This window comes from Mus caroli, unplaced genomic scaffold (genome assembly GCF_978045245.1).
Source record: "Mus caroli unplaced genomic scaffold, Mus_caroli_1 scaffold_1, whole genome shotgun sequence".
NCBI lineage: Eukaryota > Metazoa > Chordata > Mammalia > Rodentia > Muridae > Mus > Mus caroli.
The window spans coordinates 43,151,921-43,179,868 of NW_028227256.1; the positions used below are offsets into that span (position 1 = coordinate 43,151,921).

General features: G+C 39.2%; 1 protein-coding gene across 1 annotated transcript in view; it reads left to right on the plus strand.

Moving 5' to 3' along the window:
- The window catches only part of LOC110287785 (dynein axonemal heavy chain 7), a 280,721-nt gene that overhangs the window by 28,814 nt on the left and 223,959 nt on the right, over positions 1-27,948 (plus strand). Inside the window, exons 8-15 of the mRNA XM_085832216.1 lie at positions 5,069-5,144; positions 11,669-11,794; positions 14,805-14,924; positions 19,286-19,469; positions 20,007-20,186; positions 21,885-22,157; positions 23,333-23,460; positions 26,595-26,673. Of these exons, the coding sequence (XP_085688342.1) occupies positions 5,069-5,144; positions 11,669-11,794; positions 14,805-14,924; positions 19,286-19,469; positions 20,007-20,186; positions 21,885-22,157; positions 23,333-23,460; positions 26,595-26,673 (1,166 nt within the window). The remainder of the gene's footprint in view (positions 1-5,068; positions 5,145-11,668; positions 11,795-14,804; positions 14,925-19,285; positions 19,470-20,006; positions 20,187-21,884; positions 22,158-23,332; positions 23,461-26,594; positions 26,674-27,948) is intronic.

Sequence of the window (27,948 nt, forward strand, 5' to 3'; positions counted from 1 at the left end):
CTCACCATTTACTTTGATGTTGGCTACTGGTTTGCTGTAGATTGCTTTTATCATGGTTAGGGATGGGCCTTGAATTCCTGATCTTTCCAAGACTTTTATCATGAATGGGTGTTGGATCTTGTCAAATGCTTTTTCAGCATCTAATGAGATGATCATGTGGTTTTTGTCTTTGAGTTTGTTTATATAATGGATTACATTGATGGATTTCCGTATATTGAACCATCCCTGCATCCCTGGGATGAAACCTACTTGGTCAGGATGGATGATTGTTTTGATGTGTTCTTGGATTCAGTTAGCGAGAACTTTATTGAGGATTTTTGCATCGATATTCATAAGGGAGATTGGTCTGAAGTTCTCTATTTTGTTGGAACTTTTTGTAGTTTAGGTATCAGAGTAATTGTGGCTTCATAGAATGAGTTGGGTAGAGTACCTTCTGTTTCTATTTTGTGGAATAGTTTGTGAAGAACTGGAATTAGATCTTCTTTGAAGGTCTGATAGAACTCTGCACTAAACCCATTTGGTCCTGGGCTTTTTTTGGTTGGGAGACTATTAATGACTGCTTCTCTTTCTTTAGGGGATATGGGACTGTTTAGATCGTTAACTTGATCCTCATTTAAGGATCTGTCTAGAAATTTGTCCATTTCATCCAGGTTTTCCAGTTTTGTTGAGTATAGCCTTTTGTAGAAGGATCTGATGGTGTTTTGGATTTCTTCAGGATCTGTTGTTATGTCTCCCTTTTCATTTCTGATTTTGTTAATTAGGATGCTTTCCTTGTGCCCTCTAGTGAGTCTGGCTAAGGGTTTATCTACCTTGTTGATTTTCTCCAAGTACCAGTTCCTAGTTTGGTTGATTCTTTGAATAGTTCTTCTTGTTTCCACTTGGTTGATTTCACCCCTGAGTTTATTTCCTGCCCTCTACTTCTCTTGGGTGAATTTGCTTCCTTTTGTTCTAGAGCTTTTAGGTGTGTTGTCAAGCTGCTAGTGTGTGCTCTCTTAGTTTCTTTTTGGAGGCACTCAGAGCTATGAGTTTCCCTCTTAGAAATGCTTTCATAGTGTCCCATAAGTTTGGGTATGTTGTGGCTTCATTTTCATTAAACTCCAAATAGTCCTTAATTTCTTTCTTTATTCCTTCCTTGACCAAGGTATCATTGAGAAGAGTGTTGTTCAGTTTCCACGTGAATGTTGGCTTTCCATTATTTACGTTGTTATTGAAGATCAGCCTTAGTCCATGGTGGTCTTATAGAATGTATGGGACGATTTCAATATTTTTGTATCTGTTGAGGCCTGTTTTGTGACCAATTATATGGTCAGTTTTGGAGAAGGTACCGTGAGGTGCTGAGAAGAAGGTATATCCTTTTGTTTTAGGATAAAATGTTCTGTAGATATCTGTTAAGTCCATTTGTTTCATAGCTTCCATTAGTTTCACTGTGTCCCTGTTTAGTTTCTGTTTCCACGATCTGTCCATTGATGAAAGTGGTGTGTTGAAGTCGCCCACTATTATTGTGTGAGGTGCAATGTGTGCTTTGAGCTTTACTAAAGTGTCTTTAATGAATGTGGCTGCCCTTGCATTTGGAGCATAGATATTCAGAATTGAGAGTTCCTCTTGGATGATTTTACGTTTGATGAGTATGAATTGTCCCTCCTTGTCTTTTTTGATAACTTTGGGTTGGAATTCGATTTTATTCGATATTAGAATGGTTACTCCAGCTTGTTTCTTCAGACCATTTGTTTGGAGAATTGTTTTCCAGCCCTTCACTCTGAGGTAGTGTCTGTCTTTTTCCCTGAGATGGGTGTCCTGTAAGCAGCAGAATGTTGGGTCTTGTTTGTGTAGCCAGTCTGTTAGTCTATGTCTTTTTATTGGGGAATTGAGTCCATTGATATTAAGAGATATTAAGTAAAAGTAATTGTTGCTTCGTATTATTTTTGTTTTTAGAGTTGGCATTCTGTTCTTGTGGCTGTCTTCTTTTTGGTTTGTTGAGGGATTACTTTGTTGCTTTTTCTAAGGCGTGGTTTCTGTCCTTGTATTGGTTTTTTTCTGTTATTATCCTTTGAAGGGCTGGATTCGTGGAAAGATAATGTGTGAATTTGGTTTTGTCGTGGAATACTTTGGTTTCTCCATCTATGGTAATGGAGAGTTTGGCTGGGTATAGTAGCCTGGGCTGCCATTTGTGTTCTCTTAGTGTCTGTATAACATCTGTCCAGGCTCTTCTTTATAGTGTCTACTTCCCTTTTTAGGTCTTGGATGGTTTTATTCAATTCCATCACCTGTTTGGTTGTGTTTTCTTGCAATTCTTTAGGGGATTTTTGTGCTTCCTCTTTAAGGTCTTCTACCTGTTTAGTAGTGTATTTCTTTAAGTGATTTATTAAAGTCCTTCTTGATGTCCTCTACCATCATCATGAGATATGCTTTTAAATCCGGGTCTAGCTTTTCGGGTGTTTTGGGGTGCCCAGGACTGCGTGGGGTGGGAGTGCTGCGTTCTGATGATGGTGAGTGGTCTTGGTTTCTGTTAGTAAGATTCTTACATTTGCCTTTCGCCATCTGGTATTCTCTGGAGTTAGTTTTTGTAGTTGTCTCTGGTTAGATCTTGTTCCTCAGGTGTTTATGTTAGCCTCTATCAGCAGACCTGGGAGAGTAGTTCTCTCCTGAGTTTCAGTGTTCAGAGTACTCTCTGCAGGTAGCTCTCCTCTTGCAGGGAAGGTGCCCAGATATCTGGTGTTTGAACCTGCCTCCTGGTAGAAGTTGTGATCCACACACAGAGGTCTTAAGAGCCCGTGGAGGGTCTTGTGGGTAGCCTGCGGGTGTCAGCAGACTCTGTGCCCAAGCTATCCCAGTGCTGGCGGGGACTGGAAGGGACCTGTGCCCCTGATCAGGCTGGGTTTTCTGCTTCCCTAATTAATGCAGTCTCAGGTCCCTTGCGATTGGATTGGAGCAGCAGCTGTGTTCCACACACCAGAGGTCTTAAGATCCTGTGAAGGGTCTTGTGGGTAGCTTGTGGGTGTAAGCAGACTCCATACCCAAGCTACCCTGGTGCTGGGGGGAACGGGAAGGGACTTGTCCTCCCTGAACATCTTAAAGGGACTTTTTTGTTCCCTCTTTAAGGACTTCTACATGTTTGATTGTGTTTTGCTGCATTACTTTAAGGGAATTATCTATATCCTTCTTAAAGGCCTCTGTCACCTTCATGAGATGGGATTTAAGGTCACAAGCCCTGCTCTTCGGGTGTGTTAAGACATCCAGAGCTTGCTGAAATAGAAGAACTGGGTTTTTTGATGGTGCCATGCTGTATTGACTTCGATTGATTATATTTTTGTGCTTTCCTTCACCATCTGGTTGTCTCTAGTGCTGGCTGGCCTGGGTGTGCCAGGTTAAAGCAGATCTCCTAGGAGGTAGGCAGAGCTGTGGGGTGAGGCATGGTGTGCTGATTCACAACTGTTGCCAGTATATGTGCAGACCAGAAGCAAGAATAATTTTTAAAACAGCCATTTCTGGCCCAATCTAGACTAAAGTCCCTGAAGCCACTTAGAATATGTACTACTACTACTTCACTTCTTCTTCTTCTTCTTCTTCTTCTTCTTCTTCTTCTTCTTCTTCTTCTTCTTCTTCTTCTTCTTCTTCTTCTTCTTCTTCTTCTTCTTCTTCTTCTTCTTCTTCTTTTCTTCTTCTTCTTCTTCTTCTTCTTCTTCTTCTTCTTCTTCTTCTTCTTCTTCTTCTTCTTCTTCTTCTTCTTCTTCTTCTTCTTTGTCTCTGTCTCCTCCTCTTCCTCCTCCTCCTCTGTCTCCTCCTTCTCCTCCTCCTCCTTCTTTTTTTTCTTCCAGACAGGGTTTCTCTGTATATCTCTGGCTGTCCTAGAATTCACTCAGTAGACCAGGCTGACCTTGAACTCAGCAATCTGTCTGCCTCTGCCTCCCAAATGCTGGGATTAAAGGCATGTGCCACCACTGCCCGGCTTAGAATATGTTCTTTTAAGAAAGGGTTTCTAGTTGGTTGTGATAGTTGTGTTAGAGCATTCGTGATGCATGCCCCACTAAAGGCTGGTGAAATCAGAATGCATTGAGTCATTTAGCCTTCCAGAGAAAAGGCAGTTAAAGTATGAAAGAGAACACCAAACACAGTGAAGAGGAGACCAAAGGAAGAGAAGCTCATTTGACTTAGGGTGCACTCTAGAACCTTCTTAACTTACTCTGCAGTTGTATCATGGGAGGTGGGAGTGAAATAAGGTCTCCCTAAGTAGCCAAGACTGACCTTAACTTGCTATCTAGCTTAGTGTAGTTTTGAACTTGTGGACCTCTGGCCTCTGCCTACCTAGTCCTTGGAATCCAAGTGTATAGCATTCCCAACTCCTGAATGGAGTCTTGAAACTTGAGAAATGTCTGCTAGCTAATATGTTTAGTCCAGGCAATGACACAAGCAATGGCAATCAAAGGCTGTTCTAGACTTGTGAGCCACTATGATGGCCAAAGCCTAAGGTGCATTTGGAGAAAGAGAAAGTATCTGAATAGGACTTGAGTGCCTGTCTTTAAAGCATTTGAATGTAACAGGACAGTCTGAAGAATTTTAAGCAGGGGGCAGCAGCACGTTTTTGCATTGTAGAAAGTGCATCTTGAAAGACAGGCAGGAAAATGGAGGTGCTTGTGATTGAAGACACAGCGGACAGGAGCAGAGGGAGCTTGCTCTGCTGATTTTATAATGCCTGTGTGACACTCTTATGTAGTTTCAAATGCAAAAAGGCAATGTGTGCTTTTCCAAGGGAAGAATTTCTCCTCTTTTTGCTGACCTAAAATTTAACAAGAGTGCTTTTGATGGAATAATTATAAAGGAAATTATAATATTAAAGTCAGTTATCACTTCCAAATGAAGCAATAGGAACACATTGTTAAGAAAGAGAACACAGACACAGACTTGGCTGATTTTTTTTTTCCTCACAAAATTGTCTCATAAATGTACAAATTTCTTTTAATTACAGAACTAACACAGTTTAAGTGATTAATTTTAATAGAATTATTTTTCTCAGAAATATGCTGTAATTAATTTAAGGTTATTTATCCCAACTTTTCAATTTTTTTCTTAGTTGACTTTGTTTTAAAAGATCCCAGAAAAAAAGATGATGATGGCAAGATAACTGAACTCCCACCTCACCGTGCTGAGTAAGTGAGCATGTGTCCTAATGGCATTCACTCTGTATGACCAATGATATATAACTACTGCCAGATTTTAAAGAGATCCCCTCATGTTTGCATGTCCTCATATGTGCATATATTTCTCATATATGTGTTTTGATTTATATGTTTTTATATTACATGTTTATAAATATATTAACTATATTTTATTTAAATATATATTTCTTCATAAATCCATAATTTCTCTTCATTACACAACTAACACAGTTTAAGTGATTAATTTTAAAGGAATTACTTTTCTCAGAAATATATATATATATATATAAGTATATACACACACACTTATACATGGTATATATAGAGTTTTCTCATAAGTGAATCTGAGAGTCCCTGTCTCAAATCAAAACTATACCAACTAACCAAACAGCCAAATTAAAAATGTTGTGAGCCTGGCAGTGGTGGCATACACCTTTAGTCATGGGACTCAGGAGGCAGAGGCAGGCAGATCTCTGTGAGTTCAAGACTAGCTTGGTCTACAGAGCAAGTTCCAGGAAAGTTGGGGCTACACAGAGAAACCCTGTCTCAGGAAAACACCAAAAGCCAAACAAACAAAAACTTACTTAACAAATGCACAAGACACAACTCTTGTGGAGATGATTTGCTATGGCCTTGTGTTCCTTAGCATGGAGATCAGGCTTCAGATAGTGAAACATGAACATTTGGTGACAGCTTGTAAAAAATAAATATTTCTGCAACATTGAAAAAGACTAAATATATCGATAGAATATTTCAATTTATTTATGGATTCAGAACATATGGTAAAACAAAACACTTATTGTACATTTTCCTTAAAAAGTAGAATTTAGGAATACAGCTCTTAAATATTTGAAAAGTAAAACATAGATTAAAATAATTTTAATTTTCTCGACAATAGCACAAACTTTATATGGTAAAATTCCTAGTTAAACATGACAAGCTGTCATCATGCTGAGGCTGGGCTGCTTATGGAGTAGAGATGGAAGCAGGGAAAGGGATAGAAACATTTCCTTCTATTCAATTGAGGTCTGCTGTTCTGAGAGCTGATACCATGGAAAGAGAAAAAAACTTAGGATGGGCAAACTGTAACTGTCAATAGAGGAGGAAAATGAAAAAAAAAGAAGTATATGTGTGTGTGTATATATCTATTCTATACACATACACGCATGCATGCACGCACGTATGCGTGTGTGTGTGTGTGTGTGTGTGTGTGTGTGTGTGTGTGTGTGTGTGATGTCCTTCAATTTGGTATGGAGGTGCATTAGGAAGAGAATGAGAAAGCCAGAGTTCCTGAGGCAGCACATGGAAAGACAGGCAGATCCAGCAGAATGTCAGGGCAGCTCTAGGGATTCTGCTGAGGTGAAAACTATGGAAAGGAAAATATACTACCTCATTGTCTTAGAAAATATACTACCTCAATGTCACAGCATTGCCATTGCTGTGAAGAGATATCATGACCAAGGCATATCTTATAAAGGCAACTTTTAATTGGGGTTGGCTTATGGGTTCAGAGGTTATCATCATGGTAGGAAGCATGGCAGTGCCCAGACAGGCATGGTGAAGGACAACCTGAGAGTTCTACATATTCATCCAAAGAAAGCTAGGAGCAGACTGTTTTCTAGGAGGCTAGGAAAAAGGTCTCAACGTCCGTGTCCACAATGACACACTTACTCCAAAAGGGCTACACTTAGTCCAACAAGGCCATATTTCCTAATAGTGCCACTCCCTGGGCCAAGCATTTTCAAACCACTCTACTCATCAAAGGGCTAATTACTTTCCCCCTCTTTTTAGTATGGTTTAAGGTGAGCCTGTGTTCCTAGAGGAAATTCCACTTTCTTGTGGAGTGGTTCTTTGGTGGAGTGATTGACTGTCAAGTTGTGGCTCAGTCTGAACTCGATCACCCATAGTATGTTGATGTCAGATTAAGGAAATAAACAAACACATTTCTCCTTAGTGTCATTTAATCAAGAGGGAGCCCAGATTTGAAATCTCTACTCTACTCTTCCTTTGTATTTTTTTTTCTGTTGTTGTTGTTGTTCTGCCTTTCTGCTATATGAGTGTGAAACTGTGTCTGTCTGAATATTGTCTTATGATTCTGAGTGTCCCTGTCTCTTTGTCTCTGTGTGTATCCCTGTGAGCTTGTCTCTAATAAAGGGCTTCCTGAATGTTGTCTTGTGAATCTCTCTCTCTCCACCCGCCTCTCTCATTGCTGTGTGTGTCCCAAATAAAGGGCTTTTCCCCTTCTCTTTTATTAAACAATACAGAAACCATCTCATGGAGAAAGAATAAGGGATATTTACAGGAATCTTTGTAAGGCTACTTTATCCTCCTATTTTTACTAAATTATCATCATAATGCATAAACAAGCATGTGCATTACTCCCGGAAGAGTATGTGATTTAAGATTATAGCTATTTATTAATTTAGATTGTAAAAGTTAATTACATAAGAAATCTAAGGTTTGTTTTTACATTGTTTACTTAAAGGCATTTTAAACAAATAGATTGAGCACACAGTAGGATAGCAGTCTTAAATTTAAGTGACCTTAAGGTGCTTTATTATTTCTGACTGAGGTCCAGCAAAAGTTTCATTTTCTTTGAATGTAAGAGTTTTGTTTCGTTTTGTTGTTTTTTCTTAATCAAAATGTGTTGACACACAACTGAATTGACCCATTTATGCTTTTGTAACTTGGTTGTCAGCTTGGCATACTCACCCAGAGAAGTGACCCCACCTAACAGTCACTACAGAGCCCTGTCAAGGCCACTGTAGTATTCTCCCATTTGAATAGGTGGTCATAAACTCATTGAGGAACCAGATGAAGGATCACACACTGCCTCATGTTTCTAGCATTTCTGGCCTCTAACCATGGACTTTATTTATTTATTTATTTATTTATTTATTTATTTATTTATTTAGGTTTAAGGCCAAAGACTACAATAAAATACAGCCATTAAACTGCCTGTCTCATTTCTGTCTCCTGTCCTATCTTCTTTCTGCTACAGAGGTAACACTAACTGCCAGTTAGGGAGCTGGACAATGGAATCTGATTTCTCTTTGTTACATGGGGTCATCATGTGTGGCACTTGGGCTGCCAGTGAGCCTATCTAGGACACTTGGAAATTATATTAGTGGTTATATTTATGCAACAACCAGATGTAGGGAAAAGAAGAAGTCTTGACTACCTAAGTCAAGTGTTAAATAAAATTGATGATAAAATTATGGCCACAAAGTGGACATATTCAAGTATACAGATGCTTGAAAATACTGTAAATCAAATGTGCATTTGATATACCTGACCATGGAGTACCATAGCTTAGTGACACAGTGTACTACAGATTCATTCATGGGTATCTTGCCAGCTGCACAGTGGGCTACCCCACAGTGCACTGCCTAGCATCTTCAAAGTCAGCTCAGGAGAAAGTCAAAATCCAAATGTGTTGCTTTTCTAGGATCATGGAGCCAGAAATCTCAGAAGTCCAAATATGGTAAGGATATACCACAGAGGATATCTTACATATTTGAAAACATGTAAATATATTTGAAAATATGTTTTCAAATAAGAATGGTTTTGTGTGTGTGTGTGTGTGTGTGTGTGTGTGTGTGTACACTTGCACTGCGTGATTTGTAAATGATTTGGCTTTAACTGTCAATTTGACAATTTAGAATCACCAGGATGAGAGTTCTAATAAAGAACTATCTATATCAGGTTGTATTATAAACCTATCAGTGGAGGATTGTCTTGGTTGTTCATGTATAGAAGAAAACTTAGCCCATTGTTGGTGATACCATTCTCTACATTGGGCTCTGAACTAATCAGCATGCATATATTAGCTCTTTGCTCTTGACTGTATATGATGCAATAGCTGTTCTGAGCTTTTTCCTTTGTGACTTTCCTTCTACAATGGGCTACAATTTGGAATTGTAAACTGAAAACTTCTCTTTCCCTTACATTGCCTTTTGTCAGAGTATTATATCACAGCAACTGAAGTGAAGCTCTAGTCTCCATTTAGAAAAGCTAGCTTGCCATTTTTTGCAGTTTATCATTGTACATTATTTACACATTCAAAAGTATTTAGAGACAAGAATGCCTTGTTTTAAAATATGTTAAACAAACTTCATGATTATTGTCAAGATTAAGTTAAGCTGACCACAGAGTATATATTGTAGAATATAATTACATATTTTGTAATTTCTACTACTCTTTTTTTCATTCATCCTGATCACAGCCTCACCCTCCATCTCCTCCCTTGAGGCACATCTCTGCAGTGCTAGGTGCATTCTCTCCCACTGAGGCCAGACAAAGCAGAGTAGTTAGGGGAATGGGATCCATAGGCAGGCAACAGATTCAGAGACAGCCCCTGCTACAGTTGTTGGGGGACCTACATGAAGACCAAGCTGCATATCTGATACATATCTGTAGGGGTATATTTTGTATTTTCTTATATTTTTGGTTGTGAGCCTAGCCTTTAATGGCTGATCTATCTTTCCAGCCCTGTAATTTATTTTCTTTTCTTTTTAAAAATTTTTTATTAGGTATTTACTTCATTTACATTTCCAATGCTATCCCAAAAGTCCCCCATACCCTCCCCCCCACTCCCCTACCCACCCACTCCCACTTCTTGGCCCTGCCGTTCCCCTGTTCTCTGAGGCATATAAAGTTTGCAAGACCAATGGACCTCTCTTTCCAATGATGGCCAACTAGGCCATTCTCTGATACATATGCAGCTAGAGACACAAGCTCCAGGGGATACTGATTAGTTCATATTATTGTTCTACCTATAGGGTTGCAGACACTTTTAGCTCCTTGGGTACTTTCTCTAGCTCCTCCATTGGGGACCCTGTGATCCATCCAATAGCTGACTGTGAGCATCCACTTCTGTGTTTGCTAGGCCCCGGCATAGCCTCACTAGAGACAGCTATATCTGGGTCCTTTCTGTAAAATCTTGCTAGTGTATGCAATGGTGTCAGCGTTTGGAGATGTGTTTTGCAGATTGTATCTTGTATCTTGGGAATTCTAAATTTCTGGGCTAATATCCACTTATCAGTGAGTACATATAATATGAGTTCTTTTGTGATTGAGGTGCCTGACTCAGGATGATGTCCTCCAGGTCCATCCATTTGCCTAGGAATTTCATAAATTCATTCTTTTTAATAGCTGAGTAGTACTCCATTGTGTAAATGTACCACATTTTCTGTATCCATTCCTCTGTTAAGGGACATCTGGGTTCTTTCCAGCTCCTACCTATTATAAATAAGGCTGCTATGAACATAGTGGAGCATGTGTCCTTCTTACCAGTTGGAACATCTGGATATATGCCCAGGAGAGGTATTGATGGATCCTCCGGTAGTACTATGTCCAATTTTCTGAGGAACCACCAGACTGATTTCCAGAGTGGGTTGTACAAGCTTGCAATCCCACCAACAATGGAGGAGTGTTCCTCTTTCTCTACATCCTTGCCAGCATGTGCTGTCACCTGAGTTTTTGATCTTAGCCATTCTCACTGGTGTGAGGTGGAATCTCAGGGTTGTTTTGATTTGCATTTCCCTGATGATTAAGGATGCTGAACATTTTTTTCAGGTGTTTCTCAGCCATTCGGTATTCCTCAGGTGACAATTCTTTGTTTAGCTCTGAGCCCCATTTTTTAATGGGGTTATTTGATTTTCTGGAGTCTCCCTTCTTGAGTTCTTTATATATATATTGGATATTAGTCCCCTATCTGATTTAGGATAGGTAAAGATGCTTTCCCAATCTGTTGGTGGTCTTTTTGTCTTATTGTTGGTGTCTTTTGCCATACATGAGGTCCTATTTGTTGATTCTCGATCTTATGGCACAAGCCATTGCTGTTCTATTCAGGAATTTTTCTCCTGTCCCCATGTTTTCGAGGATTTTCCCCACTTTCTCCTCTATAAGTTTCAGTGTCTCTGGTTTTATGTGGAATTCCTTGATCCACTTAGATTTGACCTTAGTACAAGGAGATAGGAATGGATCAATTCGCATTCTTCTACATGTTAACCGCCAGTTGTGCCAGCATCATTTGTTGAAAATGCTGTCTTTTTTTCCTCTGGATCGTTTTAGCTCCCTTGTCAAAGATCAAGTGACCATATGTGTGGGTTCATTTCTGGATCTTCAATTCTATTCCATTGGTCTACTTGTCTGTTGCTATACCAGTACCATGCAGTTTTTTTTATCACAATTGTTCTGTAGTACAACTTTAGGTCATCCAGCCCTGTAATTTCTAACAGATGATATTAGAACAAAAATGATTATTACTTAAAATATATCTCTATTATAAAAAGTACTTCTTGTAGGGTTTAGGACTAGACACAGTACCTTGGGTGATCTAGGCAAGTACTCTACTACTGAGCCAAATGCCCAATCTAATGCTGCTTTTGATTTTTAGGGAAGATAACTCAGTTTCTCTCTCTCTCTCTCTCTCTCTCTCTCTCTCTCTCTCTCTCTCTCTCTCTCTCTCTCTCTTCCTTCCTTCCTTCTTTCTTTTTTTTTTTTTTTTTCAGAATGGAAGTCTTGCCAAAGCCATGGAGGAGGTCTTTCCTATCTGCATGCAGTTACATTAGGGATCACTTGAATGCAATGAACCCTATGATGCTGGCTGTGCTGGATCTGTGGCATAGCACTTTTAAGTGAGTATTTCTGGGCTTTTTGAAACTAAGAAAAGCTTGGGTTTATTTATTTAATGTCTGTGAGTGCTTTGCCTACAGGTATGTGTGTATACTATATGTGTGTATACTATATGTGTACTATATGTGTGTATACTGTATGCTGGGTGCCTGGGGAGGTCATTGGATTTCCCCAGGTCTGGAGTTAGGGTTGACTGTAAGCCTGCAGTGTTGGTTCTAGGAGATGACCTGGGTTTGTGCAATAATAGGTGCTTTTAACCACTAAGCCATCATCTATGCCCTCTTACTAAACTTCATTTTAAAAAGATATACTTTTGGTCATATCTGGTTTATTTCTTTTATTATTTTAATTATAAATTAAAAATATAATGCAAATAGGAAAATATGGTTTTAATAAATAATATGTAACATATAGAATAATAAGTGAACACTGTCTTTTACATCTAACTCATCGTACATGTCTTCTCTGTCTAATCACCGTGGGTGGTTTAAGGATACTCCTAGCTAGGGGACTTAGTGTCCATTCCTTGTTTTCAGTGACCCATAACATTAGTTGCTGCAGTGCTCAGAACAGTTCACAAACGTGATAAACATTGCTCAAATTAACAGCCTGCACTGAAGTTCCCTGACAGCTGATGGAGAGTGTCACCTGCCTCCCAGGAGTTTCTAGTGGGGCCCGAGCAGCTGTGGACAGAAAGGGCTTAGCAGAGGTGGATATAAAGGTTTCTTGGTGCACCTGGAGCAACAAGCTTTGCCCCTTCAGCAGAAGAGGACCTGCCATGTGGTCTGGGGATGCTAGCTTAACATGCTCTCTCTCAGAGGCCTGTTACAAACTCACAGAAGTACTCCTCTCCAGCAATATGCTGACATGGAGACATGGTTTAAACTTTATAGAAGTAACGCAAAATTTAGATTTCTTAAAGACAGCCTTCCTTTAGACCCCCTAAAACCTGGGGCATCCCTGCACCTATGAGAGCTGTGATATCACCCTTCCTGTTTCCTCCTCACAAGCCAAAGAAGTGACACACTGAACAGTTGCAGTGCTGAGGACATTTTCTACATTGTTCTGTGATCATTTAACCATATGCCTGTGGATGCCCCCTGTGGTGGATTGAATATGCTTAGCCCAGGGAATGGCACTATCAGGAAGTGTGGCTTTGTCGAAGGAAGTGCATCACCACAGGGGTGGGATTTGAAGCTCTGCTCAGTGCAGAAAAGCCAGGCTTCTCCTAGCAGCCTTCAGATCAAGGTGTAGAACTCTCAGCTCCTCCCACACCATGCCTGAGTACATGCTTCATTGCTCCTGCCTTGCTGATGATGGAGTAAAACTCTGAACCACTGAACCTGTAAGCCAGCCCCAACTAAATGTTGTCCTTTATAAGAGTTCTTGGTCATGGCATTTCTTCACAGCAGTAAATCCCAAACTAAGACACCCTCATATATACATGCATCCCACAGACACATTCTATAATGAGTGATTTGTTGCAACATCTTAAAGTGTAAGAGTTTAACAAATGTTTTACAAATAAATAAAGATATGTTGTATTATTTCCCCCAAAAGTATCTTACAAGCATCCCCATGACTTATCTGGGATTCAGCAAGTCCTGTGTCTTTAGAAATTCACACAGGTGTAGGATTTGGGGCTTCCTTGGCAGAGACCTTCCCCTTCCCATGCTCCCTGCTCCTCAGGGCTTCCTTTTGAAGAAGTTTTATACTTGGTATTAGAAGCCAGCATATGCCAGCAAGATTTTGCTGACAGGACCTTGCTATAGCTGTCTCTTGTGAGGTGATGCCAGTGCTTGGAAAATACAGAAGTGGATGCTCACAGTCATCTATTGGATGGAACACAGGGCCCCCAATGGATGAGCTAAAGAAAGTACCCAAGAAGCTGAAGGGGTCTGCAACCCTATAGGAGGAACAACAATATGAACTATCCAGTACCTCCAGAGCTTGTGTCTCTAGTTGTATATGTAGCAGAAGATGGCCTAGTTGGCTATCATTGGGAGGAGTGGCCCTTGGTCTTTCAAAGATTATATGCCCCAGTACAGGGGAATGCTAGGGCCAGAAGCAGGAGTGGGTGGGTTGGGGAGCAGGGTGGGGGGAGGGTATAGGGGACTTTCAGGATAACATTTGAAATGTAAATGAAGAAAATATCTAATAATAAAAAAAAAAGAAGCCAGCTCTGAATGCATCAAGCTTTATCACCCTTTCAGTTCTAACCCTTTCTGTGAAAGTCCAGTTTAAATTCTCACCAAATATACTCTTCCACTTAGCAGTGATGCTCCACAAGACATATATATGTATATATATGTCTTACTTTTAAAATTTCAGTCACTGTTATGGTTTGGGTCTGAAAGGTCCCCTATGAGGCTCATATGTTTCAGCTTCAGGCTTGTTCTCAGTTCTTCGGTATTCAGAGGTAAGGCTGGGGGGAGAGAGTGGATGGAGAGTGCTCTGGCCTCAGTAGATTAATCAGTTTGTGAGCTCACCATTCATAGGCCTGTTGGGAAAGGAAGGAAACTCAGGAACTAAGGAGGTGGGTCTTAGCTGAAAAGTGGATCCTGGAGGCCTGCCCTCAGAGACTGTATCTTGTCCTCAGGTCCTTCACTTTTTAAAAGCTCTTTGCCTTTCTCCCTTTTTCCCATCTGCCTTGGCCTCCCTCCTCCCAGCTGCCATGAGCTGAACACTTCTTTGTCATCATTATCACTCCACAATGAAGCTCTGCTTCACCACAGACCCTGAAGCAAGAGAGCCAAGTAACAGATCATGAACTGAAACTTTGGAAATCAGGAACCAAAACAAAGCTTTCTGCCCTTGTCTTGCATTGTGTCACAACAACAGAAAGCTGACCACCACAGAAAATCTCATGTTCTTGACAGTTGAGTTTTATAGAGTACAGATTTTGATGATAAATCTAGGAATATGGTATTTTTTCGGAACAGATAATTTAGCAAAATCATAAACACCACAAAATCTTTATCTTAAATTGCTGTTTATTTTTATCTCTTTTAGGAAATTACGTCTAGTTGACATAGAAGAGTTTCACAACCGCCAGGATGCATTAGAGCTGTCAGAATTTCAGAACATTGTCATTAAACACATGGAATCTGCCAAGGAGACGCTACTTAAAACGTAATGTTTTGGACTCTCAGTAGGAATGTTTAAGTTTAGAGATGTGATTGGTGAAGTGTTTCATTTTAACAAGTTCTAGAAAATCCACTTCAACAGATTTTTCGTTTGTTTGTTTGTTTTTAAAACACATTTCTGTCTCTAATTATCTTGGTTTGTAATGTGTCCAGATGTTGCAGACAGCAATGAGTAGAAAGAAGTTGAGATGCTTGTCACTAACAGTAGCCTTCTTATAAATGTGTTGCTATGGCCTCTGCACTGTGAGCTGGTGGACACCAGGCAGAAATGATCATGCCCTAGTCACCACCAGGCTTTGTGTGACATCTACATGCTAGGCACAGGCTGTGCTCTCTCATGGCTTTGGGTGAGGAACATAGAAACATTTAGAGGATGACCCAGAAGGGAATGCATATGGCTTAGAAAGTTTGTGACCTCAGTGTTATTAGATCTATTAAAAACAATTAAATGTCTCCTTGGATTGGTCCTTCAGAATGGAGTAGACACATATGCCAATTAATTACATAGGAGCAAGACAACTACAAGGGCCCACATAGGACAATTGTCTTTAGCTTGGTCATTAATTTATTAAATATAGGACATTAAAATTAGATCAAATTAAAATTAACAAAAGACACAAAAGTTTTGACCACCTCATGATTTCTAAAAGTTAAGTAGAAATGTATGTTGATTATTTAAGATTAAATATATCTTTATCTTTTTCTCCAATAAATTAAAATAATATTACCCTTTAAATTTAACCTTTTTATTTGATTATATATTAAGTTATATACCATTGATAGAAAACTAAAAGTAGAGAGCAGATAAAGAATGGAACTGTAGCCGGGCGTGGTGGCGCACGCCTTTAATCCCAGCACTCGGGAGGCAGAGGCAGGCGGATTTCTGAGTTCGAGGCCAGCCTGGTCTACAAAGTGAGTTCCAGGACAGCCAGGGCTATACAGAGAAACCCTGTCTTGAAAAAACCAAAAAAAAAAAAAAAAAAAAAAAAAAGAATGGAACTGTATAACAGTGCAGAGCAGATGATGACATCTTCAGGACAGGGAATGGATGGATTATCTCAGCCTGTAGTTCTGGGGACAAACCCCACCTCAAACTTGAATGAGATGGTGGCATAGAATAGAGTAGAGCTCAAACTTCATTGACTTCTTTTCTGATAAGAATGTAGATTGGTTATCATTGTGTGTTCACACTCCTGGTGCATTCACACTGACTCGAAGCACCATTTGGTGAGCCAGGATGTGTTCATCATTTCTAAAAGGCAGAAACCAGCTCACAGCAGGCAAACTAGTGAAGTGAACTGTGCCCTGCAGGTGCCCTTGGCCCTCAGCAGCTGCTGTGCTCTGCCCACTTTCTAGACCTGCATCTCTCTGCACCTCTGCTTTTCTAGCTCTTCATTCATACCTCTGCAGTTTTTCTGACTCTCTTCACCTCATTGTCTCCTAAAAGGGGGATTCCCTGAGGCTTTCTCATTTTTACATCTACATCAATTCCATATTTCCATTGGTCTGACCCACTGCAGCATCACATCTGTCCTCTGAGCTCTAGGCCCTTGCCAAACATATACAGAGCATATCCACTCATGTTCAAATCACATCATGTCCATAACAATTACGTACTCTCTTCTAAGTCTGTTGTTATTGGTCTGGACCATTGCCAGAGCACTCTAAACTCTGTGGCTTTTAAAAATCCCTATTGTTCATCTACAGTTTCTCATTCCCTCCACACTGATCATAGCAGAGTACTATTTTTGAGATATTATTTACTTACCATGACATTCACTTTTGTATAGGTGTAGAGCTATGGCTTATATAGTATTCATACAGCTCGGCAGTCATCACCACTAAGTTCCAGAAGGTTTTCTTTGCCCCAAAGCAACATTTTCTCTCTTGGTAGGCCGCCCCGTTGTTCTCCATCCCACAAGACCCTGCTGATCACTGATTCTAGTTTTGTCTCTGTTAACTTTTCTATTTGGGAAATGACATTTCAGCTGTATGTGGCCAGCATGTTTTTAAGGCTTGTCTATGGTGTAGCACTGTGCTGGTTAGTTTTTGTCAACTTGATACAAACTAAAGACACTTGTGAAGAGGGAACCTCAAATGAGGACTTGCTTCCATCACACGACCACGGGCATGTTGACTTGTTATGTTCTTTATTTTGTTTCTACTGTTTCCTCTCTTCTTCTCTTGAGTTTAGTTTGCTCTTTTTTTTTTTTTTTGAAATGTCTAGTGGAATTTGCTTGTATTTTAATATAGATGCTTAGAACTAAAAACCCCCACTCTTCATTGACGTTTGTTTATTCCTCAGTTTAATATATAATAATGTTATACTCACTCAAATTATTTTCTAATTGGTCTTGTGATTTTTATCTGTTTATGTCTGTGTATAGCTTATCTCCATGTATTTGTGACTTTCCAGTCATCATGTTTTGATTTCTAATTTTGAAGCTTTTTGTATCTATTAAGACCTATTTTCTGACTACCATTCATTGAGATGCCTTCTGTGTCCCTTTCATCTTAATTCCCATTGCTTCTGCCATGGGCAGACCCATTTTTACTGTGTGCGTGTTTGCACACACATTCACATATGTACAAGCAAGCAATCATGTGTGCTGAGATGCCCACACATGTGCATGTGATGTTGTCCTTAGATGTCTCCAGCTTGTTTTTAGAGACAGATTTTCTGATTGGCTGAGGTTTGTGGGTTTGACTTTACTGGCTCTCTGGAAACCCCAGAGATCCTCCAGTCTCTGTCCAACCAACACTGGAGTCTGGAGTGCACTGCTTTATTGGTGTTTTAATGTGTGTTCTAGGGACAGAATTCAGGTCCTAATGCTTACACGGAAAGGACTTTACCAGCTGAGCTATCTTCCTAGCTGGCTGTTACCCAATATTTAGATAGCCCAGTGGTTCTCAACTTCCTAATGCTGTGACCCTTCAATACAGTTCTTCAGGCTGTGGTGACCCCCTACCATAAAATTATTTTGTTTCTACTTCATAACTGTAATTTTGCTACTGTTATGAGTAATAATAATATACATATGCATATATGACATGCAGGATATCTGACATCTGACCTCTGTGAAAGGGTCATTTGACTCTCAAAGGAGTCACAACCCACAGGTTGAGAATCATTGAGATAGACCCTTGCAAATTATAAATGACGTCTCCATTCCTGTGTTTCTGTAAATGTTTCCCTTCATTTTAGTATCTCTCATTTGTTGACAAAATAACAAATATGGCTTCTTAATTTGGTTTGAAAACTTGCATCGTGACTCTTATTTCTCTTGTCCTCCCCTCTGAGCATCCTTTGACCTTCGGCTTGTAGAAACATAGCATGAGTTCTTTTAGTTTTTTTTTACCCTATTTCTACCTCAGATGCTTCTGCTAGGACTTTGGCAATTACTATTTTCAGTGTAAAGCCTTTCTCCAAGATTTAAATGTAAAGTGTCTCTCTGTCCTTTGACTTCTAGCTATTTCCCATGATGCACCCACTGCTTTCATTATTATGAGAGAAAAAGATGATGTAATATCTTTTTATACCTTCTGAAACACTGTGCCTAGGACATAAGTGGACTTGCAGTACATGTAGAGCAAAAGTTTATATTTAAAACTTAGATTTCTTCTGTTAGGACACGCTGGTCATTTCTATCAACTATTGTTTAAAAGTTCATTATCCCTTATGACAGAAAGTACCAGTGTTCTTTAATCTTGCAGTACCAACAAGGATTTTATAAGCTGAAAACGTCAGTGATTTTCAGCATGAGGTAGCTACATATGAAATTACACCATTATTCTTTATTACAAGGACACATGCACCTTTGAAACTTCATTTTAAATCATTTCAGTATTTCACATTAAGGGAAATTGGGAAAATAAAATCCATGATGTTTTTTATTTGTGCCTTGTTTTTAAGCTATTGGGAAATGGTAGCATGGCATACCATGTGAGTTTAACTAGGTATAAGCTAGCTCTTTGATCAAATACTCACTCTATGGCTTTAAACTAACAGATATTCCATGGGGACCATTTAAGAGCCTGGAGAGAAGTGTCTACTAAGGTTATTGCTCATATTTCTTCAAAACCTGCAGGAACTATAATTGCAAGGGTAGATTTATGTCTTACAGCACCCCATTATTGAGTCATTTTCTATTGGTTATGATTTAAAATTTCTTTTCCTTGGAGAAGTGAAATACTCCAGCACTTAGGGCTCAGAGAGGGGATAATGTCACTTAGCAATATACCCCTTTATGAAGATCTTTGGCTGTCTAGAATTTACTGTTAATGCCTAATGTAAGTGGAGTAATACACTGAGAATATTGACTTCTAAATGTCTTTTCTTCTTTCAAGGTGGTTTCCAGAAGTGCAGAATATTTATTACAGAGGCAATAAAAAAAAGCAATTGCCAACTGGCAAGAGCAGTGCCAAATTGGACTCCTTTTTCAACTGTGCTGCTACACTCATGACCTTACAGCTGCAGGGCCTCATTCTTGTCTCCATGCAAGACTTTACAGACCTCATTGCCCAACCTCCTGTAAGTCCAGCTCAGCTAGCAGGTGTGCCTTTGAAAGGTGTGCCCTTTCAGAAAGGAAACTGTCAAGGTAGCTTTTCTGATGAGATAGCAGGATGGAATAGAATCTTCAGATCTATTACACTTGCATGCTAAAAGGTTAGGTCAACTTGCACAGTTTGAATAAGATTATCATCACAATGGTGAGGATTAGGGTAAATCCTTGGAGAAAGATTGAGTTTTGAAGGTTTGCTTTGAGGAGTTCTTTTTATCTCAGGAAGGAGACTGTTTCCTACAGCATGAACAATGCTTTGGGATCAATGTGCTTGACCTGCTATTTAACCCCTAGGTCCAGTAAGACAGTACCAAGCAGTACCAAGGATGGCAATCACTCCTGCAGTTTTTTTCAGTAGGATCTGCTCTTGTTTAGGTGTCACAGGTAAAAGAGAAAGTCCTTTCTGTGTATTTAATTGGGGCTGGCGTAATTTTCATTCACAGCAATTGACCTTTACATCTCTATATCTCTATGTATACCTATGGTTATTTTATTTCATTTTACAGGAATCAACTCGAGCTTTTGAACATCCAGGTTTCATCATGAGGCTGGTTCTTGATAAAAAGACCATTAAGTTTACACCTGACTTTAATGACTACATTGATATCCTTATCAATGTCTATGAAATCATGATTAAGACAGTCAGCTTTGTACCAAGAGTTGAGACAAAATTGTATTCCCAATGGGTAAGTAACAAGGATATTCTGATTGCTGCCCTGGAAACAATCAGACCTGCTCCCATCTTGGCTCCATAGACTCCCCCCACCCCTTTACTTTGGTTTCTTGCCATACATTAGAAGAACCAAATTTAGTAATTTTCTTACATATTCATGTACTCTGTAATAGTTGTTTTCTGCTTATGGGTTCTTCATATCACCACATTTCAAAGTCTGTAAAAATTCACTGCTTCCTTTGCTTTTGCATAACTCCAACTCATTTATTGCATTTATTTCTAAGATTTTGAAATAAATTATAAGAATAGTTTGAATAAAATAATTACACGGTGTCTCAGTGACCTTTGGGAGTAGATGCAGAAGCAGATTCATAATTTTGTTCATTAATACATTTGATAGGAATGGAAAATAGATTAAAATACACTTTTCTTTCCTTGGAAGGCAAACTGGTAAGGGCTGAGGCACCATGAGTGTAAACACATAACTGTCTCATGATCTAATATGATACTTTTTGAACACCTTGAGACATCACATGAAATATCATTTTTCTTAACTCTCAATGGGCACTAATTAAATTTAATATTAGAAACTTTCTAAGGTGATTCTCAGTCTGAAAATCTAATTACGTCTGGAAAAATAGCCCTATTTTAGAAATTAGACAAGCTGCTAAAAATGTAAAAAACAGTCTAAGATGAGTATTAATGACCTTCACAGGAGAACCCATAAATCCACCTTGTACGCAGCCCATTGTGTGGGATGAAGTATTCTAAAACTGTTTTGTAGAAGAGACAATACCAAGTGCACCCTGAGCCCAAGACTGAGGGACTGATCAAGGTGGTAACATTCAGTAGTGTTCCTATAAACAATGTAGCTTAAAGACAGCTGATCTTCTGAAGTGCCCAGTAGTAGGCATAGCAGGCAGGCACCCACTGGATAGCTAAGGTGGTGAGATCAATTTCGGTGTCATAGAAAGCCCACCATAGACTGATTTCTACTCATTACAGATTTAAAAATGCCTTTTTCTGGATGGCACAACACAGATGTTTCTAGGAGTTACCATTCAGATTATAAACTATGCCAACACACGTATTGATCCTCTTATTTACAAGGGGAAGGAGTTGAATGTTGATATTCATGTACTAATTAAATTGTCCTCTTGTGCATTCTTGCTCACTGTTATTCCAACCATGGTTGCAGAATAGGAATTTGGCAACTAGGGATCAGCATCAAAGGCCACCTAGTGAGTGGCAATCTTTCTTTGGTTTGACCTCACTTGTCTGAGGAGTGTGGTGATGGGGCTCTGCATGAGCATCTTTTTAAGAGTTAAGGCCAAAGCCAGCCTTGGAAAGCTAACACAGCAATGTTTGAGCTTTTCTGTTTTGCATCCTAGCTTTTATTTTTGCATATATTTTCAAATGACCACTTGCCCAACTGTACTGAAAAACAAAAACAAAAACAAAAACAAAACAAAAAAAATAAAACATCAGGTAGCCCTTATGGAAAACAAAAATTACACAAAACATACAGTTTACAAAACTCTTCAGGTTGGACTGAACATATTTCTATAGATTAGAGATTAGTAAGTTACAACAGCCTTTTCTTTGTATAGAAAAGGCAATATAGTAAGATTGACACTTTCTGGGAGATAATATAGTAGGGTTAAGTTAGCTAAAGGTACGTGAAATGACACCATTTCCCTTCTCTGCTCAGGAAAGCAAATCTAAGCCAACAACCTTGAAGCCCATAATTCTGAATGAAATCATAGACACTCATAAGGAAAAGATTAGAGAGGTGGTGTTGCGAGAGAGCGTGGCGCCAACCGAGCACCTCAAAATGTATGACAAGTATCAGTTCTTGATTACTGGAAAAGCTGAGCGTGATATTGATGAGTTCCTGTTTCAAAATCAGAACTATGAGAAACTAATAGAGGAAATTCGCAAATACCAAAAGCTAGGAGAAGAAATACAGTACACATCTCGAAAGGTAATTTCCATTTCTCTATGACTCTTGATGGAAGAGAATGGTCTGTCTCAGGTGTATTAACATCTAGTGTTAGAGCCCCCAGGGAATAGGAATATGCACCCAGAAGTGGTGACACTTGCCAGCCTGGCGTGTGTCTCAGTGTCAGGCAGCTACGACATATACTGTCCTTGTGCTCACATGCATGAGATGCCAGTGCAAGGTGAAAAGGGATTTAAGAAACATGAATAGAAAGGAGCATAAGTATGGAATCTCCTCCCAGTTCCAAGAACCTGACTTTTAAATTTCATGTTGACAAATGTTTTGGAAACGACAGCAATGACACCACAATGTACTTCCTTCAATTACTAAAGATACTAAAGATTACTAAACATCCTCTCTTGGCCCTTTATCAAAACCATTCTTCAGATTCCCTACCATGCCCATGTATTACTTTTTAAATACGAAATAAATAAAGTATGTGAAACTCACTGCTGGATGGGGTGGTACACACCTGTAGTGCTAGCATTCAGGAAGCAGGCAGACTGCAAGTTCATGGTCAACAGGTGGACTAAAAAGCAAGACAATGTCTAAAAGCAAACAAAACTTATCAAAATAAAAAAATAAAGGAAGTTAATTTTCATTCAGTTACCAATAACCTAATTTCCTAAACTTTAAAAAACCATGACGATGACGATGATGATGACAATGATGATGATGGTGATATTTACTCATAGATGGATGTAAAATACAAAGTATTTGTTGCCGGAAGTGGGGGAGAGGTGGGTGGGTCAGATATTAGAAACTCCTGCAGCCCCACATGTGAATTTTATTATCACATAATTAAATAATTATGTGATATCACATAATTTTTTATTATTACCTTCTGTTTGTTTTTGATACAGGATCTTGGCCTTTAGCCCAGGTTGCCCTGGAACTCACTATGTAGTCAGAGCTGGCCTCAAACGTATCCATTCTTCCTGGTCTTGTTGTCCAAGTTCAGGAGTTATACACCTGAACCATTATGCCTGGTTCAACAATTTAAAACCAAAAACCAAGAACCAAAAATCTCAAAACCTGACCTTATTACATTGCACACACAAATCAGCAGCCAGGAGAATAGAAAAATGAAGAGAGCCTCTTACTTATGCTTATTCCAATTCATGCTTCATAATAAGTAAATCTTTTTCACTCTGCAGACTGTTCGCTTGGGAATGTTTGAAATGCACTGTGAGGAACTGATCAAATCATTGGTGAAGAGAGCAGATGTCATCTGTGGGAAACTGATAGCCAAGATGTTCCGCGATCACCAGGAAGTAAACACAATGTATGGGAGTACTGGGGTGGCTATGTTTGCATTCTAGGGGTGGTCTTTGTGTCACTTGGCAATGGAAGCAGGTTGAGCAGTGTCACAGGGATTTCAAAGAAAGGATTATGCTAAATCTGTTCTACAGGGAGTGACATTTCCTGATGCATTTGTCAGGATTTTTTTTGTTTTTGTTTTTGTTTTTGTTTTTTTTTGTTTGTTTGTTTGTTTTTTTTTGTTTTTACTCATATGCCTTCCCAATCATGTAAATTAATTATTGTGCTTCCATTCTTTTGCACAAGTCAGGTGGACATTCACTTCATACTTTAAAACTTGTATAATCCATACATAAATTAGTTTTCAGAGTTGATCTGTATAGGAGCTATGGGTGTCAAATCCAAACTTTGTCATACTACCATTATTCTTTAGTGACGGGAGCTTAGCCCAGGGGCTGGGTCCTCTATGAAGCAGCTGAGGGGAAGAGCATCCTTGGGGCAAGATTTGGTCTTGTGAGAGAGTAGGGTTACTCTCTATAATTTCATTGCCTATCTTGACTTCAAGTTACTGAGTCCAGAAACTGCATATCTGTTAACACTTGTTGCTAACAGCATGGTGATTGGGTTAAAGGATTTATTGCTAGCATTCCCTTCTCTGTACAGGAGGCCAGAGCCCTTCACTGACCTGACTAGTTAACTCTTTGTTAGCCATAGAGGAAGGAAGGGAAAAAAATCAAAATGCTTTATACAGGCAAATATGCACAGACATTCATACATCCACACTTTAGTCAGGCCCAACCATCTGTCTAAATCAACTCCATAAGTATTCATGTATGCTTATATACATACACGTTTACTTATACACATGCATACAGACAAAATATACATTTGGATGGATAGATAGATAGATGGATGGGTGGGTGGGTGCCAACAGCCCCCCAAGACAAACCATTCAACCAACAACTTTATTTCTTATTTCTTTTCTTTTCTTTTCTTTTCTTTTCTTTTCTTTTCTTTTCTTTTCTTTTCTTTTCTTTGGCCTTCTTAGACAAAAGATTCTTTAGAAATTTCCTCATAGATAAAATGGGAGTTACAGAAGGATGTTGATCATAAGTTCACAGTGGGATTTCATTCTAACATGCTCGGTACAAGTTCAAAGTAACAGCTTTTACATGGCCTTGTCTTTTCATAGTGCACACCTGTGGCTATAGCCTTAGCCCTAAATGTTTTTCCTTGAACACAAATTTGTCCCAAGCCTATTTCACCTTTTTGTGTAATTATGAAAGCTCACTGTGTTTCTTACTATGCAGCCTTTACTTACTATATGAGGAGGGGGCACATTCTAGTCTTGATTCTAACTTTATTACATCTGTCTAGCAAAGCAACTAAAACCATTCCTTAAAACCTTCTTCCTGAAATTATTTGAACGAAATCAGGAATTCTATTGAGTCATTAATTCATCTAAACAGCATTAACTCATGGAAGTTTATCTTTATGGTGATCTGCAGGAAATCTGATCAATAGGGTGGGCTAATGCTCAGGGATTGTTATATTAATTTAATAATGACAGGAACGGCTTATTAGCTGCAAGAGGCAATCCTGAGATGAAGTCTCTTTGGGTCCTTGCCATTGAGCTCACTCATCACAGACCATGCAAAAGTGGTGGGCCACCCCCAGGAAGGTCACCTGTTAGCGTTAGCCTGTCCTAGATGGCTCCTGATACTTTAAGGCCTTGTTAAGTTGTTATTTTTATAAAGATTTTAAACTTATTTTAAAAGATGTACTTATTTATGTATATGAGTGCTCTATTTGCATGTATGCCTCCATATCAGAAGAGGGCATCAGATTCTCTTATAGATGATTGTGATCCTTTATGTGGTTGTTGGCATTTGAGCTCAGGGCCTCTGGAAGAGCGGCCAAGTGCCCTTAAACAATGAGCTACATCTCTATCCACCAAGTTATTTTCTTAACTGGAAAACTGTTGACAAAACAGGGTGTTGGGGTAGGATAGCTGGCTACTCTAAACTCAGAGAATACCAGTCAGAGTGCAGCTGAAAGTCTACTTATCTAAGTTAAGAAGCATAATTACTATAACTGGTCCTTCATCCTCTTTTCTAATGTTACAAGGTAGAAACATAGAAATAACTAGAATATTCCTTATGTTTTTGAGTACAGGGTCTCACTAAGTCCCTGGGCTGGCTTGGAAAACATGATACTCCAAGTAGTCACCTCTCAATATCCTAGTACGATTACAGATGTGAATCACTACGCCTGTTCACAGAATGTTTCTATTCCAGGCCTTTGTACTGGGTGAAACATTTGCTATAATTTTATCACAGCCCCACCTCTTCTCACCACCCTCTGAGCTCCCAGCAGCTGGGCTTTCTTCCTCCATTGTTTTTAATTATGTCAGACTCACTGGCCTACAGAAGGTGCAGCAAAACTGTTGTAGGAGCCCTGGACAGGGATAGCCCAGCTGCTTTATCCATGTCTCTACCTCACCAGGAAGCCTATAAAGCAGTGTTACCTATTCTCACTTTTACCTGCGTGACAGCTCCACTCCATGGCCTCTTATCTGCATTCTTTATGATACACCTCCCCTTCTCTGTTGATTCTACCATTGAGATTTGCAAACATGTTCAAAATGCATATCCATCTTCCAGCCCCACCTTCAGCTCAGCATGGTCCACATGCTCTTTGCTAGACAATTTTTGTAGATTCCCCCTCCTCCCCCCGCTGAAGTCCCTTACCTCTGAACTTTCTTTCTTCTAACCCTAGTTTGTTCATTATTTTTATTGCTTACAAGGCAGACCAGTAGGAAGTATTGGCATGTGCCAGACATTTCTGAGCTACAGACCTGTTTTTAAATCTCTCCCTGTAAATAGAGTTAGTTACTCCCCTTCTTTGTATCATCTCCTGGGATTGGCACAGGAACTGCGCCTTGAAAGAACTGTCTCTGGCGTCTGACTGTGAGATGCTCAGGGGTCATTTAATGCTGTAGCTTGGAGTATGACAGGTGATCATTAAGTTTATATGGGGCAAATAAGTAAATTAACACAAATTTGTATTCATTAGACATCACATAGATGGATCATAATCATACAGTGGAACATTAAATAATAAATACTGTTTGTCCTATTGGTTTTTCTGCTGTTTCAGGCTATGTGATGAGTTTGAGAAGATAGCTGAAAAGGCTCTGAGCACGCCTCTAAACACAGCTGAGCTCATGGAGATGAAGGTAGTGTTGAAGAGCTTGTATCACTGTAGGGACTGAACTGTCCCAAGAGTGCAGAGAAATAGACCACTCTGAAGGTTAAGGCAGAGGCTTCCAGTCATCAGTGTTTCAAATGTTTCATTCACAAGCCTGCAGTCTAGTGCTTCAGGCTGGCCTCTCCCCGGTGCTCCTTCTGGCCTCTGTGTGGTCACTTGTCTAGACCACCTGTTATAATACACTCTGTTCATTGAGTTTGTGCTCAGTGGAGTTGACAGGTGCAAATATTCTTTGGCAATTGACTCTGCTCCATTTGTCTCCAGCAGGTTCCTTGTGCAGGTTCCCCTAGCAGAGTAGATGCTTAAGTGTCCTATTGTATATGTGCTTTTCTGCTGGTGTCACATTAGCTAATATCTCACTGACCAAATCAGGTCAGAGTGAGAGGGCACAGCAGGGCATGGACACTGGAATGCATCAGAACAACAAATGTAGTCATCTAACCAGATGTTCTTGAGAACAGTGTTCGCAATACTGACCGGCGTGCTAGCAAAATTTGGCCAAAACAGGTCAGGGTACCTGAGATGTACACTTTCTCCCCATTTTAATCAACAGATATTCAGTCCTCGAGCAGTGCTTTCTTCTGTGTCTGAAAAGACTGTGTTTTGCAATGCACTAACAACTTCTATGACAGTTGGCAGAAATGTTGCCCTCATCAAACCCTTCCATTTTCACATTGGTTATTTTTCTAGTTACTTCTACTATTTTTTAACTCTATCTAAAAGCAGACAAAGTAATATAAAATAACTAATAGTAGTTCCATTTTATGCTCCTTTTGTTCCTATAACAGTATCTTTTATGGGATATGAGGTTTTTTTCAAAAATAGAATTCCTCAAATCTAAATTAGAAAGAACCCTTTACATTTAGTTTAAGATATTTAAGACATTTAAGATATTTAACTGAACCTGTAAACATGTAAACTCATTCAAAATTCTGTATGTATGAAAATGATAAAAATGAATTCAATTGGTTACATGTACATATTCTTCAAATTATTGCTTAAACAAAATTTATTAAAATTACTGAAACTAAATTTTACATTTATTTTTAATTTTACTCAGAGAGTCTTGCTTTAGTTAAAGTCTTTCTATTCTTTGAAGTTGTCTGTGTTTGGGCTGGAATTCTGAGTGTGTGATCAATTTTACATACTCTTACAGACTTCAAGAGGCATATTTACGTTTTGTTAACTGTTGTTGGCCATCAAGTAGTTCTGTGGCTGGTAATAGGTATAAATAATCACTGTG